At 34.3% G+C, this 18,126-nt stretch overlaps 1 protein-coding gene across 2 annotated transcripts in view; it reads left to right on the top strand.

Moving 5' to 3' along the window:
* The window catches only part of Epha3 (EPH receptor A3), a 321,384-nt gene that overhangs the window by 283,151 nt on the left and 20,107 nt on the right, over positions 1-18,126 (top strand). For both annotated transcript variants that reach the window (XM_070030435.1, XM_070030434.1), the window contains exons 14-15: positions 13,505-13,654; positions 14,960-15,153. In XM_070030435.1, coding sequence (XP_069886536.1) covers positions 13,505-13,654; positions 14,960-15,153 — 344 coding nt within the window. The remainder of the gene's footprint in view (positions 1-13,504; positions 13,655-14,959; positions 15,154-18,126) is intronic.

Below are 18,126 nucleotides of genomic sequence, written 5' to 3'. Positions count from 1 at the left end.
TCATTCTAGTATTAGAATGCCTAGCTACAGCAATAAGACAAGATGCAGACATAAAGGGGATCCAAATAGGGAAAGAAGAAATAAAACTCTCCCTCTTTGCAGATGACATGATCTTGTATTTAAAGATTCCCATAGACTCCACTCCCAAAGTACTCAAGCTGATTCAAAACTTTGGCAAAGTAGCAGGTTATAAAATTAACCCCCAAAAATCAATGGCTTTTCTGTATGCCAACAATGAGAAAAGTGTGGCTGAAATTAGGAAAGCAACTCCATTTGTAATAGCCCCACAAAAAATAAAATACCTAGGAATTAACTTAACTAAAGAAGTGAAGGACCTCTATGATGAAAACTTTAAAATCTTGAAAAAGGAAATCAACACAGAAGTTAAAAAATGGCAAAACCTCCCATGCTCCTGGATTGGCAAGATTAACATCGAGAAAATGGCAATACTTCCCAAGGCTATCTACAAATTCAACGCAATACCTATCAAAATTCCACCCTCATTCTTCAAGGAAATAGAAGAAGGAATCAGATTTTTAAAAGTACTCACTTTGTCGTTATTTCTCACCATTTCTCACTACTGACTTATGGAGAAATCCCAGATGTTGAGATTTTACACAACATTATATGCATCCTGCAACTTCTGTGAAATTCCACTGCGTACTCCTGGGATGTTGAGAGTGAAAAGACTGTAAAGTTTTAGTATTATTATGAAAATAGTTTACAACTCAAACACTCCCTGAAATGCTCTTGTGGACCCTCTGATTCTTGGATGACATTTTGAAAACCACTCTTAACAGGTGCTTTATAAGGGAGAGAATCTTAAAAGCTAAATAAATATTTTAGTTGTTAATCAATGATATAAATCTAAATTATGGGATAGTCTACAGTGATGTGATAGGATATAATACAATTTAAAGGAAAGGCCACAGAGCAGGACTGCAGCTGTACTGTAAAGGCTACAAACCATTGTGAGTGGTCCCAGATTACATTGCTAATGGGTAAGATTGGAGCATTTAGCCTTACAGATTTAAATCACCAAATCATTTTCTGTTATTGAAAAAGCAAACAAAAATTGAATTCTGCTTACGTGGTGCTGAGGAATCAAACCCAGGGCCTCATGCATTCAAGGCAAGCACTCTACCACTGAGCCACCTTCCCTAAAAACAAAGGAGGAGGCAACAATGCTCAATAAGAAATGTACTCATTACCTTGTTCATGTAACTGTAACCCCTCTGTTCAGTATTTTTACAATAAAAAAACATACAAAAAATTGAATTCTAACTCTTGGGTTTCACAGTATGTGCATTCAATGAATAATGATGACATTTTGTTTTATTTGTCCTGGAGTATTTATTTACTTCATTCTAACCATGTAAGAATCATTTGCCACAGAATGAGTTTTCCATTTTTCTTTCTATTAATTTTGTTGCAAATACTTGAACATTTTTTTTGGGGGGGGTCTGGTCATGGGGCCTGAACTCTGGGCCTGGGCACTGTCCCTCAGCTCTTCAGCTCAAGGCTAATGCTCTACCACTTGAGCCACAGCGCCACTTCTGGCTTTTTTGTTTTTTGCTTATGTGGTGCTGAGGAATCAAACTCAGGGCCTCATGCATGCAAGGCAGGCACTCTACCACTGAGCCACCTTCCCAGCCCTACTTGAACATTTTTGTTTGCAGGCATGCATGCATACATCAATGCATATGAAGATTATAGGATCATGTTGAAATGGAATCCACAATTCTAGCATCTTGGCTTACTGTTTCATGTCGGATCATATTAGACAGTGTTGACTTTTACCTAATTTTGCTTTTATATTCTATCAATATAATTATCCTATATAAAGTGCTTGGCCAATTTGAGGAAGCCAATAGCTTTTGGTTATATCCCCCATTATTAAGTCTTTTCTTCTTCTTTTTTTTTCTATTCTGAAGTTGTATACTGAATGACAGCCAGCAAGGCCTGTTTTGTTGTTTGGCAGCAATGGGACTTGAGCTTAAGACCTCATGTTTGTTATGCAGGTGCTCTATCATTGAGCCATGCTCCTGCAGTTTCTAATTTAGTTATTTTTCAAGATGGAATCTAAATGTCGATGTATTGCTCAGGGACCACGTGGACTTCAGTCCTGCTTTTACCTTCTTTATACCTAGAATTACAGGAATGTCAACTCGAATCTATATTGTAGACAGAATTCTCTTTGTCAGAAAGAAAATGAATTTTCCCATCTTATTTTCTTCTGCCAAGTTAATGTCAGAAATATTAAAGTACAATGGTCTTACATAACTTTAAGAATAAAACAAGATGAGAAAGTGATCAAGCTAAATGAGTAATCTTGAAAGATTATAAATAATAGCATGAATGAGTATTTTCTCTGAATAATTTTGGATGTGTACAACTATGTATATTGAAATTTTACTATGTGAAAATACTGCCTGCTAAGTATTACATGTTACTTATACATTTCATAAAATATAGCATAACTAATTTTAGACTTAAATACTAAGAATATTTTAAACATTCAATCAAAACCAAATAATATCTAATATACTGAGTCCTTATTTTTTCTTTACATGATTCTTTCCCCCCCTCTCTTCTTCCCTCACTTCTTTCCCTCCTTACTTTATTTCCCTTTCTTTCCTATCTCCTTCCCTCCCTCCTTTCCTTCCTTCCCTCCACCCCTCCATTTTCTCTTTCCTTCTTGCATTCATATGTGAGTATCTATTCATTATACCAGTCTCTGTCAGAGTCTAGGAGTCTATATGTGAGTAAAACAAAGCTTTGACCATCTGAATTTCCTCTCTAATGCAAGAAACAGTCCCAGTCTGGGCAGGACTCTTATCTCCAATAACCACCAGAAAATTGGAAGTGACACTGTGGCTCAAGTGGTAGAGTGCTAGTCTTGAACTGAAGAGCTGAGAGACAGTACCCAAACCCAGAATTCAAGCCCCATGACCAACTAAAATAAATAAATGAATAAATAAATAAAACACACAAAAAACCAACAACAAAAACATATATATATATATATATGTGTGTACATATATATATATATATATATGTACACACACACAAACATGAAGGTCTAACAAGGCTGAGTAGTTAGGATTATGGCAGTGAGTGAGGAGGGAAATTTCATAACGATGTTCAAAGAACATCTTAGGACACTTAGCCAGCAAAGTAGTGCAGATATTGAAGGTTAAAAAAAACTAAGTAATTTGTATTAAATAAAATCATTACTCTGATATCAGAAGGCTTTTTTTTTTACAAGAAGACAAAATAGTTGTGTTAGTGAATAACCCTGAATACACATTTGGGGAATACTAAACAACATTCTTTGCTACATCAATCTGTAGAGTTAGTAACCCTAGAAACTCAGATAAAATTATGTTATTCCCATCCCATTTGTGAATGTTGGATGCTTTCAAACATGTGATAACACCTTCCTTGAAGGTCTTTCCATGGACCCTCAAGACTTCCCTTTGCCCCAAACTCCTCTGTCCTGAGTAAACAATCACCTCCAGCAGTCTAGTCCACTGATGTTTGCAATGACTGAGAATTAGAATTGCTTCTTTTCTGTCACCCTTTTAAAACCTTAATTCTCTATGTTACGGTTCAAGCTCACTCCCACGCTTTTCCCACTTTGATTTACGAACCTTCACTATGGAATTGCCACATTTTTTCAAGCAGTAATTCTCTAAATAGAGACATTAAAGAGACCATTTCCATGATCTCTGATGGCCTCAAATGTCTCAGAAGTGTCTCAGTGGCTACATAAGAGAATGTCCTTCAGCTTTGGAGGGAATATTTCATTTTTCCCTTGTTCCTCAATTGCCCATATTAACCCTGGCAGTATTACCTCAAGTTTTGTTGTTTATAACAAAATAGTAAGATAATTTGTTATTTCTATTATTTTGTTACAAATATACAATATTCCTGCTAAGTAGACTACAGCTTTGTAATGTATTTATAATATTCCTTCTTTGTAAAATTATTTTCAAAGTGATAAAAGTTCAGAATTCATTTTAGATTCATTTTTTTATAAACTATAACTTACATATAAAAGCCTAAAAGTTGGACTCTTTTTGTGGATATCATGTGATTTTTCAATGCATGTATATTTTTATTTTAAATCAAGCAATGATATATACCTCCTTATACATTGCTATTTCCTTTTGAAAAAAGCTTTCAAAGTCATTTCAGATAGCTCTTTTATTTATATTTTAACTTAAATTTTATTGTAAAGGAGATGTACAGAGGGGTTACAGTTATATGAGTCAGGTAATAAGTACATGTCTGTTTTTTAATTGAAATTTCAATTTTATTGTCAAGGTGATGTACAGAGGGGTTACAGTTACATCAGTAAGGTAGTGAGTACATTTCTTGTTGAACTTGTTACCCCCTCCCTCATTTTTCTCCCTCTCCCCACCAAGTTATACAGATCATTTCCAACAAATTGTCTTGTGAGTACCACTGTTGCATTGGTTCCCCCTTGTCCTTTGTCTCATCATTTTTTGTTCCCCTTCCTTTCCCTAATTCAAATAAAATACAAAACCCAGGGTACCAAAGTCAAATACAGTGACAACAGGAGATAAACCACAGGGAGAAAAACACAAAAGAAAAAAGAAATCATGTAGTATATTAAAAACAACAACAACAAAGGAAAACCTCTTGTTTCCATTTCACTTAGCATCATCTTGTGTGGTCATATGTACAGAGCTATTGAGCTATTCTACTCATCTGCTAAGATTATCCTAGACATGTAGATCTTTTAAAAGAATAATATAGGGCTGGGAAGGTGGCTCAGTGGTAGACCGCTTGATTGCCTTGTATGCCTGAGGCCCTGGGTTTGATTCCCCAGCACCACATAAGCAAAAAGAAAAAAAGCCGCAAGTGGCGCTGTGGCTCAAGTGGTAGAGCACTAGCCTTGAGCTGAATTGCTGAGGGACAGCACACAGGCCCAGAGTTCAGGCCCCACAACCGGACCCCTCCCCCCCGAAAAAAAGAATAATACATAAATAGTATCTACCACCAGTCTGTTGTGCTATAGTATACTAGAACTAATTGTTCTATCTAACTGTAACTCAGGACCCACTAGACAGACTCTCCTGATTTTCCCTGTTTTTCACTCTCCTCAGCTCTGTTAACTAGCTTTATACACACATTTATAAGATCAATTTTTGAGATTACAAATGTGAAAGAGATTATGCAAGCATTCTTTCCTGGGCTTGGTTTGTTTCACTTATTAATGATCTTCCATCCATTTTGTCACAAATGACATGATTTCATTCTTTTTAATGGCTAAATAGCTTTCGCACACACACACACACACACACACACATACACACACACACACACACACACACACACAGTATCTATTCATATGTTGTTGGATGTTGGTTTATTTCTCTTTCTTGGTGCTCTTTGACACACAGAGTTCATTTCCTTTACCTACAGACTCAGTTATAGGAATTACTAGATCATACGATAATTTACATGTTTGGATGAACCTCTATATTATTTTTCATAAAGACCATAAGAATTTACATTCCAACCAGAAATGTACAAATGCTTTCCCTTGACCACATCCTCACCGTGACTTTTTATATTTACAATTTTTATATTGCACAATTCCTACTCACAGAAGATAACATCTCACACTGTTTTTGATTTGCATTTCTCTGATGATCGATGATATTAAATATTTTCTTTTAGAAATGTTGGCCTTTTGTATGTTTTCCTTTGAAAAACATCTGTGAATCTATTGCCAATTTTAAAGTCAGGTTACATTCTCTAATGCATGTTCCTAACACATTTATTGGTAATCAGTTGGTTGTATATATACTAGCTTACTTCTCACACTCTTGTCTGTTTCCGGTTCTGTGTCTGGTTATAGGCCAACACTATCTTGCTTTGATTACTAAGGTTAGGTAATATATTTAGAAATGTGAGAGCATAGTGTATCCTGTTTTATTCCTTATGCTCAAGATGGCTTTGGCTATTTCTGTAATCATTCTAAATATATGGATTTTATTTACTTATGACACAATATTGAACATTTAGACCAATGGCACATGTTTTCTCTCATATGCAGAAGATAGATCTAAAATACACTGGACATAATAAATTATACATCCACACACAGTAAGATCAAAGGAGGTTATATATATGTATATGTATATATATATATATATATATATGAGGAAAAAAGTTCAATGGCTCTGTGCCTCTGATCATATACAAAAATATATATTGAAATGAACTCCAGGAAATAGAATCAGGAGTGTTTTTCTTTTCTTTTCTTTTTAAATTGTGAAAAAAACCTTACAGAGGCGTTAAAATTACATGAACAAGGTAATGAGTACATTTCTTATCAAGCATTTTTGCGTCCTTCTTTGTTTCTTTTTGTCTAGTTTTTTTTTGTTTGTTTGTTTTGTTTCATAGAAAAGGAGGGAAAAAGAGTGAACAGATGTGCAGTGGTACTCACTAGACACTATGTTAAAAGTGAACTATACAACTTGTGGATGGGAATGGGAAGGGAAAACTGGGGGAGAGCAAAGGAAGGGGTGACATTGCCCAAAAAGAAATGTACTCATTGCCAGATTTATGAAACAGTAACAACCCTGTGCACCACCTTTATGGTAAAAATAAAAATAATTGAAATTTCATAGAACTTGGAAAAGAGCTCATATTAGGATATATATTTTTTTCATAGAGTATGTGGTACTGGAGGAGATAGGTGAGGTTGGGAGCCATTAGAGAAATGATGAAATGGGTAATACTGATCAAGATACACTGTACTTATAAAGTGACTTGTTGAATGGTAACACCTTTGTAACTCTACTTACAGACTGCCAAAATATAATTAAGAAAAGGCACATATTTAGGCATATCCCCATATCCTTTTTTATTGAAGTTATGTATCACACATCAATTTACATAGTTTTTATATTGTTTTGTGTGGTCCTGGAAGTAAACTAAAAATTACTAAAATTTGTTCATTTTCCCATAGCCTCCATGAATTTAAATGGGAAGATATTCCTGTGATCAACACATTTCCAATTATTTCATATAATGGTGGGGAAAAAATCCCCGAAGTTCATGAGATGGGCTTTTGCTACCTAAAGGATTATCCGTCCCTGATGTCTATAGCAAACAACATCTGCTAAAACTATTTTCTCAGTGGCTGCTTTAGTTGAACTACCAGGGATTAGGACAGATGCTTCCTCTGGGAGTCTTCTTGCATTGCCGTTCACCTTGTCTTGTGCACTGAGTGAAGTTGAGACCCTGACAACAGATAGGTACTAAATCCTTTAGCAAAATGATTTATCTCTATAGTTCCACTCTTAACCTGAGAGGCCAATATTTTCTTTCAGGTTAAATACTCAATAAACTCTGATAAACTCTCTAAAGTCTTTTGTCATTCTAAGTATGACCTGACAGAGCTCACAGGTAGGCTGTGAACTCAGAATACACAAAATAATTCCTAAATCAGAACGAAATGTTCAGAGAATCAGAAAAGAAAAAGAATGGACATGTATCCATGGTATATCTTAATATTCAGACGTTTCATCATTTATACTCTTTCTATAAAAATAAAACAACAGCAACAACAATAAAAACAAGCTTAAAACATGAAATCTAATGGCATGATTTTAATTAAGCTCCTGAAAATTTCAGGCTTCTGGCCCAATATCTAATTTGAATTATCTAAATATATTTTATAAGTGAATTTGTAGGATCTTTCAAGGACAAGTTCACTATGTCATTTCTACTCGAATGATTGTTTCTTAACAAAATCTAATTTTGAATTTCAACTAATCCTGGCTTGAAGTTAACAACTGTGGATTATTTCTGTGTAAGATTATAGTGTTTCTGCTAGCACAACTTCATCATTCATCTGCTCTAAATCTTGTATAAAGGTTCTATAGAAGTAAAACAATGAGACATACAAAACACTATGTTGTAAACGAACTTTACAACTTTGGTGGGTGGTGGTAGTTTTGGAGATGGGAAGGAAGGGATGGTAGGGGGAAAACAAAGGAGGAGGCAACAATGTTCAATAGGAAACGTACTCATTACCTTGGTCATGTAACTGTAACCCCTGTGTACAGCATTTTTACAATAAAAAATGTACAAGAAAGAAAAAAAGAAGTAAATTTAGACAGAATACTCAATTATATATGCAGATTAGCATAAAGTTAATACAAGTCTAAAAGCCCAGAATAATTAACACTGGATATATTAGTAATTTAGATATTCTTGTGGATATAATGTAAAATAAAATTAAAGTTGAGGTAAAAGAACTAAGGTGTATAAAACAACAGAGCTGGTGAAAACAGATAAAAGCGAGCATACAGTTACATTCCATCTTCCCCATGGCCTTTGGTTCAAGAGCAATTAGCTAAAAAACCTATGTGAAATTAAATAGGGCGGGTAAAAGGTAGCTTCAGGAACCAAGATTCCAGATTCCTACAAGGTATAAGAATTCACCTGAAAAAAAAAAATAACATCATCCTGTGTTCCCATTTACAAGCTGATACTCAGATGAATGTTGAGAGGAACTGGTGCTAGGTTTGGCATTATAAACACAGGGAGCAAACTGCACTTCTGATTCTATTGAGCTTGAATTGTAGGCCCCTCTGAAATTGAGGTTTTAGATATATTCCATATGTTGTGACTCTAAGCTTGCTCTAAGAACTGGAAACATTTCTTAAGTACATAAATATTTGGAGAACTTATCTGTGAAGGTCATCAATATTCAAGTAAATGTTCACTTAAAAATCTGGTAAAAAAACATCTTCACACATTGTATTTATGATAACTCATTTTACTTCTACAATATTTGCTATTAGGCTCACAAGGAAATTTCAGTTTTGATCAGTTCCTAAGCCCATGCTCATCAATAAAGTTTGCAGTGGAATAGGTTCACTGTAGCATAAGAAACATACCAAGTAATGAAGAATGTTAGCTCATCAAATTTGAGTGTTTGCATTCCTCTTAGAAAGATGTGTTTGGCAAGTAGTTTTCATATATATAAGTTTGGAAAGTGGGCTTGGAAGGTGGCTCAGTGGTAGTATCCTTGCCTTGCATACATGAAGCCCTGGATTATATTCCTCAGCACCACACAAGCAGAAAAGGAAAAGCCAGAAGTGATGCTGTGGATCAAGTGGTGAAGTGCTACCCTTGAGCTGAAGAGCTGAGGGACAGTGCCCAGGCCCAGAGTTCAGGCCCCATGACCGACAAAATAAATAAATAAATAAATAAATAAATAAATAAAAGTTGCAAATCAGTTTCTAAAACTAAATGAAATTAACATAAGCTTAATGTATATGCATTTAACAACTGAGGAGGTATGGTAGGGGCGTAAAAGGAAAGTTTGTGTTCAAATTTAGGAACAGTATAATAGATAAATTCTGCCATTCCTTCCTGTAGAAAATTTGTAGAGTCAAACTCCTGTGTATTCAATTTATTTTGGCCTTATAATTTCAGACTTGTAGATGCTCAACTTAACTGTAGAAAGCTCTTTGGTAAAGTATGACTAAATTAAAATTTATGGGTCCCAGCTTCTTTCACTCATATTACAAAACCAAATAGGATCCTCCAAGACTGTTATCTAATATTGCTCTATGAAGGCTGCAATTATTAATTTACATATGGAGATTATATTTTCTCATATTTTACTAAAATTATGAATTACTAACAGTTCTGTCTGATTAGGAAGCTACAGTTTATAAGAATAAATTTCATTATCAACAGAAAATTATCCTATTTTCCAATAAAATTGGTGTTGGGGAAACAAAAGAGAAAGGAAAAAGGAAAACAGTTTTTAAAAAGAGGACAAATAGAGATGCCATTGCTAGATCATCAAAATGCCAGTATTAGACTTTAGCTTTTGCTACTTTATTTTTAAAGTCAAAGCATAGAGCAGGGATGAAACCCTTCCTGGAAAGAGTCAGTGTGTGTATATGTGTGTCTATATACTTATATATCCACTTTGTTTATATAAAATTACAGTAACTCATTTGGATTATCTTATTTTACTGCTTAAGAATTTCACAAAGAGCTTAAGATGGTAATGATGCTTGAGTGTGGATGACCTTGTAACCCTACGGAAACTGATCCAGCCTGCAGACATTATTGGCTATCATGTCAGAGGGATAATATATGTAACCCAGATGAGAAAGGCCTGAGTGCTATTAAACATTTTACAGTGTCCAGGACAGCCCCCATCACAAGAATAGTCTCATCTGAAATGTCAATAATCCTCCTCTAAGAAAGTCTGGCTCTAAAAAAACCCATATATGTAAAGAATATTGGTTTATTGGTAATGAATAGATGAAGAATAAGTGGCTTGTACAAACCAAACACTATGCTGCTCCAAAATGAAGAAATTCCTCCATTTGTAACTATATGAATGAACCTATAGTGAAATGAATCCAACATAGAAACACAAACATCAAATGATCCCACTCTTGCAGAATCTAACAAAGTTGATTCATAGAAGTAGAGGGAAAGAACAGAGTGGACAAAGGGAGGTGTCAATGCTGATCAATGGATGCTAAATTACTATTGGATAATAGCATGGCTGTCTAGCATTCTATCATAACATGAGAGTAAGTAACAGTAGGTAAAGAATAAGAAAGGATTTTGATAGTGCCAACAACAACAAATGAAGAGGAAGATTTGTCTGAATTGATTGAAACATATGATGTATACAGTTATCAAAATATTACATTATTCCATTAATATGTATAATGTTTATGCATTTATTTACCAGTTGAAATAAACATTTCTTAAACAGGAGTGGATCTCACGGAAGTAGAGAGTATAATGGGTGTTTACTAGGCCAGATATGAAGGGAGTGGATAAGGAGAAGCTGGTTTAAACATATAATTTTACCTTGATAAGAGGAATAAATTTCAGGAGATCAATTGTACAACATTGTAACTATGCTTAATGACAATACATCCTGATTGAAATTTTTAGAGTCTGTTTGACCTATATTCACTGTTAAATGATGACTAAGGTGAGGTGATGAATTTATTAATTAGCTCTATGCAACAATTCTACAAAACACATATGCTTCAAACATCTGGTACAATATAAAGTGTGTGTGTGTGTGTGTGTGTGTGTGTGTGTGTGTGTGTGTGTGTGTGTGTGTGTGTGTGTGTGTGCTTGGTAGGATGTGATAGTTATACAATATGTCTGGTGGAATTTTTAAACATAAACATTTTAAATGAAATAATTTACCATAAATTTTCCCACACATTTCTTATTTGCATACGTTTTTAAGAAACCTTTAGTAAGACTTTCACAGGTGAAAATTAATAGACAGCCCATGATTGAAAATCGTTCTGGAAATAATTTGCTTGAATCTATAACTACATAGTCTGCAGTAGAGAACATGCTGTACAATCTCTCCTTAGGAATTCTGGACCACAGAATTTCCTTCACTAGCAGTGCTGTATGCAGAACAGTTTAGCAAAAGATTTTCTGCTCAATATTAAACATAATATCAATTTATCACAATTTATTATTGTTGTTGTTGTTGTTGTTTTCTACCATATAACTTGTTGATTAAAAATTTTAAATAGAGTTCTCCCTGGAAAATAATGTCAAAGTACTTAAGATGGAAAACTTTCATACATTCTATTTCAATCCTGATTGAAATAAAACCAAGCAGGATTCTCTGTCATAAGACTATTGGTATTACATACTAAATTGTTTTAACTCTAAGGGACCTTGCTAGAGTGATAAATATGTAACTTTTATATTTAAGTAACTGTAAAGAGACCTTTGTGTGGCAAAGTAAATCTGTTATTTCATTATATAGAGATACACTATTTTCATTAGAGAAATCTTTTCTCTTCATTTTAATGATATTTTTATAATTTCAATTATTTGTATTTAGTAAAAGAAAGGAGAAAGGACCACTAAGAACATGCCAAATTACCTGTAACAGGTTTTAAAACATGACATTATCCCCTGACTATGCTTGGTTAGACTTCTGTTAACTTCCTTCATGCTTCAATAAAGAGAGACTTTGTCCAGGGACTCTGGCATTCTGTTTGGATTTTATTAAGTGCCACACATATAAATCTGTTGTCACAATCAAAGGGCAATACCTGAAATTCTAAAAACACAACTGGATCTGAACCTTCATCTCAACTACCACTGCTTCCGTGATACTCAGTGGAAGGAAGGTCTCTGGACTAGAAAGTCAGTATCACTTGGAATTTGTTAGAAATGTAGACACTGCTTACACATTGGAACTCCTGAATCAGAATTTCCATTTTAACAGAAATAATCCTGCAATGATTCATAGGAACTATAAAGTTTGAAATGTACTATTTACTTTTTTCTCTGTATTTGCTCATAGCAAGTAATTGTCATTCCTCTTTGCCTGACAGTTTCCAAACAAAAGGGCCACAATATCATTTATAATTGTCTCATCCAAAGTCCCAAGCGTAGTACTTTCTATATGGTTAGCAACTGATACCTCATATTGTTGTTGTTGTTTTCTTTTTTATTATCTTGAAATAGTTGTACAAAGGAGTTGCCACAACTATATTCATTTGGCAATATTCATTTAACAATTTTTTTAAATTGTGAAATACCATACAGAGGGGTTACAATTACACGGGCAAGATAATGAGTACATTTCTTATCAAGCATTGTTGCCTCCTCCTTTGTTTCCCCTTCCCATCCCTTCCCATATATCTTTATTAAACCTATTTAGTGAACTGAGAAAATTCCATGCAATATGTACTTTTAAAGTTCCCATAATGCATTCTTATTTTCTTCTAAATGGTAAGTACTGCAAAAGTAGTTATTACATCTAATAATAATGTTTTTAAAAATTTTCAACCAATACTTAATTATAAATATATTATATAAAGGATAGAGTGTAAAATTTAAGTGCATGTATACAGAGTGTAATGAGAAAATTAGTATACTTGCAATATTCATCACCTTATATATTTTCATTTTCTTGTATTGATAACATTCCAAATGGATGTTTAATTTAGCACAGTGTATAGTTTTAAGTATGATTCTATTCTTAATTAATTTAGTTTACAAATACCTAGCAATATTTATGTAGCAAGAGATGGTTTGTGTTGTGCAAAAATATTAACTTAAAAGTGTTGGTTTATATAAATCTTTAGTAAACCAATACAGGGTAATTTTTAGTATTGTATCATAACAGCAGTAGGCCAAATTATTGATGATTAATATGCTTCCATTTACTTAAGCTGCCAATATTTAAGCAATTTTCTACTTTTTTCTGATATAAAATTCTTCCAGGTATTTCTTTTCTTTAAATAAATTTTGCTATAAATATGATCCTGCCTGGTACAGACATAGAAGATTGTCAAGATAGTTTACTAAAAACCTACTCTGTATTTCATAATAGAAATGTCTTGGCAGATTTCAATTTACATTATGTATGGGGCATAATTCTCTGCTCTGCTAAATCTTTTTGTTCTATGATTTTATACTTAAGGGTGGGAAGATCCCAATCCGGTGGACGTCACCAGAAGCAATAGCCTACCGCAAATTCACATCGGCCAGTGACGTCTGGAGTTATGGGATTGTTCTCTGGGAGGTGATGTCTTATGGAGAGAGACCCTACTGGGAGATGTCCAATCAGGATGTAAGTTTGTGTCTGTAGTTTATGAATTATGAGTTCAGATTAAAAACTCAAGCTGAGCAAGGAAGTGGAGCATAATGAAACCAGGTGGCTCCTGCTTGTTGACTTTGAAGGGGCGTTCTTAAGCACTTTTCCTTACTTAAACTTAATACTTCAAAAGAAAAGTAAGACAAAAACAAACCATGCTCTACAATGTGTTCCCTAATCATATATTTAGTAAATTGAATACAGTTATACAAATTGGAGTATCTGAACAGAGAAAAGGATCGTGTAGGCTTCATATTAAATCGCAATATGATTTTCCTAGATAATTTTGTTTAAAATAGCTTATGTTGTGCCAATGCAAGATTGAAACTTTTTCTTTATTTTTCATCAGAAACATTAAGCATGATTCTCACATACAGACTAAGTGGCAAGTCAAGATGTTTTCAGTCATTTTTTCTATTCACTGCTTATACAACTGTTTGTGGTGTGTGCGTGTGTGCGTGTGTGTGTGTGTGTGTGTGTGTGTGTGTGTGTGTACGCGTGCCCGCACACACACATGCACACATGCGCGCCAGTACTAGGGCTTGAACTCAGTGCCTGGGTGTTATACCTGAACTTTTTTGCTCAAAGCTAGAGCTCTACCAGTTGGCCCATAGCTCCACTTCTGGCTTTTTCATAGTTAACTGGACATAGTAAGAGTCTCACAGACTTTTCTGCCTGGACTGGCTATAAACCACAATTCTCAGATCTCAGCCTCATGAGTACATAGGATTATAGACACGAGCCACTGGTGCTTGGCTGGTAGAGTATTTGGATGTGCAAATTATCCTGTGCTATCCATTTAGATAAAATTATTAAGAAAAAACGTACTCAGTTTTTCCCGCACATTTTCCCTCCTATATTGTATATATAGCAGAAGATCACCATGATGGGTTCCAGACTAGTAGCTTCAACGTAGCCTGAGGATCATGAAGTCTCAGGTCTCACCCAAGCTGATGAAATACAACACTCAGTGACTGAGGGAATAGTAGTCTTTATATTTATAATTCTTGCAGATGTTTCTAATGCTTATTATATGTATTTTATTATGCATATTAATATTAATATTTTTTAAAATACTAATGAACTAATAGCTACTAAATTGTATAGTACATAGGATTTTACCCAGGGGGTTACTATGCTGTGGAGGGTCCATTTGAACTGTGATTTCACTAAAATCTGTACACTAGGTAAATTTAAAACACAAATTTGTATGTCAACGTGAATGAAGAAGTAAAACCAACCTCCTTTCTGAAGTCCCTGGAAACTTTGCTTCTCATACAGGTAATTAAAGCTGTGGATGAGGGCTATCGCCTGCCACCCCCCATGGACTGCCCAGCTGCCTTGTATCAGCTGATGCTGGACTGCTGGCAGAAGGACAGAAACAACAGGCCCAAGTTTGAGCAGATTGTCAGCATTCTAGACAAGCTCATCCGGAATCCCGGCAGTCTGAAGATCATCACCAGTGCTGCAGCAAGGTGACACATTGGGCTTTGCACACCACACTCACTCTGAAATGCATGTGGTTCCCATCTCCAATATGCTTACCCGTCTCTTCCCCTCACTCCTTTAGCTGTGTTATTTGAAAGTTGCATTTCTCAGGACCAGAGATGTGTGTTTTCTGTTCTTTGGGAAAGATTCTCAGACCTATCGTTAATAATCATGAAAATTCTGAGATTTTTTTAAAAACCGTTTTCACTGTCTGGAAATGTCTCTATATGCAGCTTTAAGTCTGGGAAGTAAGAAATCTGAGCATATAGCTTCTTTACATCTTCTATTTAATAGAGAAGGAAAGAGAGGGAAAGGGGAGAGGAAAGGGGGAAGAGGGCAGAGAGGAGGAGAGGGGAGAGGAGAGAAGAGAGAGGGAGATGGCGGGAAGGAAGAGTCCTTGTCTAATAGCTTCCAACTTTCAACACTTTATTAGGAAAAACTAGCAAATGCTGCTCTTCTGTCTGTTACTATGTTAGATTTTTTTAAAATTCCATGTGTAAACGAGTTCATACAGCAGTTGTTTCTATCTGGCTTATTTCACTTTATATAATGTTGTCACAATTTATCTGAGTTGTCATACATACATTATATATAATATAAATGCATATATGTATATGACAATAAATATAAATGTTTGAATATATATACATATATACACATCACATATAATATTTGATAAGGACATGATGAAATATATCACATTTTCTTCATCCATTTATATATTGATGATATTCAGGTCATTTCATCTTTTGATCATTATGAATAATGCTACCATGAATGCATAGATACAGAGATATTTTGAAACTATCTTTTAATTTTAAATTTGAATTTAGAATTTAAAATTTAATTTTTATTGTAAAGGTGACATACAGAGGGGTTACAGTTATGTAAGTCAGGTAATGAGTACATTTCTTTTGGAACAGTGTTACCTCTTTCCTTATTTACTGATTTATTTCTTTTGGATATCCATCATTGGTATCACTGAATCATATAGTATGTCTACTTTTTATTCTCAATAATGTATCTATGAACTCACATTACTCCAACCATATCTACATCCTCATTACTTCTTATTATCTGTTTCTTTTTTATAATATAATGTCACCCACACTGGGTGGAACATGGTTTTGGTTTCCATATTCTTGGTGATTTGTGATGTTATGCAAACTTTTATGTATTTGGTAGCCAACTGTGTGTCTCCTTTGGCAAAATATTCATATAGGTCCAAGTTTATAATCAAGTTACTTTTATGGGAGGTGTTTGTTTTTTGCCTTTAAATTATATGAATAATACATATTATGCACATAACCATTATATTTTGTAAATATTTCTCCATCATGTTGATTGCTTTCTCATTTTTTTCTGCTCTACAGAACTCTTTAGTTTGTTGGAATCCCACCTATTTGTGGCCATACCCCCAAAATATTATTACCAAGACTAATATTATAGTGCTTTTTCTATATATTTTCTTCTATGAGTTTCATAGTTCCAGTATTAAGATTCATGTATAGGCTACTTTTAGTAGAATACAGGAGCATCTATCATCCAGCTTTTGCATTTGCATAAAATGATTAAGCAGAATCTCAACCAAGTATCAGAATGTGACTATAATAGTTTATTCGTTGAATATAATATTTATAGGTCAGTAAGACAGAATGTAGTGATAGAACTGTAGATAAAGCATTCCATAAGTTATCCCATCAGGAGGAGTCTCTGTCCTAAACTTCACAGGGAGAGACAATGCAGACTCTTTTGGAAGTCCACTTGACAGTTTAACAACTAACAGGGTAACAAAGCTGTCCTTGCCAGGACCATATGGTCCTCATTTTACACCTTGAAGCTATTTCTTTTGATCTTCACTCAGTATCATCATAGTGAGGCAAAGCAACTTTTCAATTCTTTTTATATCATCAATATACCTTTAAACCATTTACATAAAATGGAATTATCAAGATAAAGCTAAGTTATACATTATGATCTGGAGTATTTAACTTCAATGTTATGGATGAAGATAGTTTTAATGACTGATCATGGTAGTTAGAATGTGTTTTAGCATCCAAATAGTACTATGCTTTCTTGGTTGATTTTTTTTTCTATTATACATAGAGATTTTTGTCTAGTTTATATTCTTACTTGAATAAATTCTATATATTTTGTCACAAAGCAATCCATTTTAGGTAAAACATAAACATTTTCTGTGAAGTGCTACTGGCCTTACTTCCCCTAAATGCAGAAGTCTGAAGAAATATATACTTATATAATGACATCATGATGTATAACATGATTGTATCATTATGACATTCTTATGAACATGTCACATGAACGCTTAAGGATTCCAGGAAACACTTTCCTTCTGAAAGAAAACTAGTTCTCCTATTGTTGGTGATAATTACTCATTTATTTTTGCAACTGAATGAACTCAACCCCCTTTGATTTTCCAGTGATGCCCTTGCAATATATTTGATCGCAAACATGCCAGCCTTTTGAATGGAAATTGATTAACAGTAAACTGAATGGCAACTCTTCTGCACAGCTCTTTAAAGACAAAACAATTTAAATAAAATGAGAAATAACTGGTTGAGGAGGTTCTCCGGTAGCTAAGACCTGAAGGATAATAATTAAACAGCTGTTTTAAAACTCTCCTTACACATTAAAAAATGTTCTTAACCTAGGTAAATATGCTGAAAATATCTTCAGATAAGAACAGTTTTGGGTGCTTTAAGACATGGCAGAGACAATGTGATGGAAAAGTAAAAGAAAAAGCAAGAGTCAAGTTATAGACTAAGGAGGAGAATAGAAACCAGAGCATTTGAGGCTCCACAGGCCCTCATGAAGACTGTGCTATTTTTTTTCGAGTGCATGCGGAATCTATTACAGCATTTGAAGCTCAAAAGTGAAATGATTTGATTTACATAACTGCTTTGTGGAAGAAGGAGTGGTTGTATGAGGAGAAGAGTGAC

Source organism: Dipodomys merriami, unplaced genomic scaffold (assembly GCF_024711535.1).
Source record: "Dipodomys merriami isolate MVZ:Mamm:240054 unplaced genomic scaffold, mDipMer1.0.p SCAF_2, whole genome shotgun sequence".
NCBI lineage: Eukaryota > Metazoa > Chordata > Mammalia > Rodentia > Heteromyidae > Dipodomys > Dipodomys merriami.
Note: the sequence above shows the minus strand (reverse complement) of the source record. Positions and strands in the feature narration are given on the sequence as shown.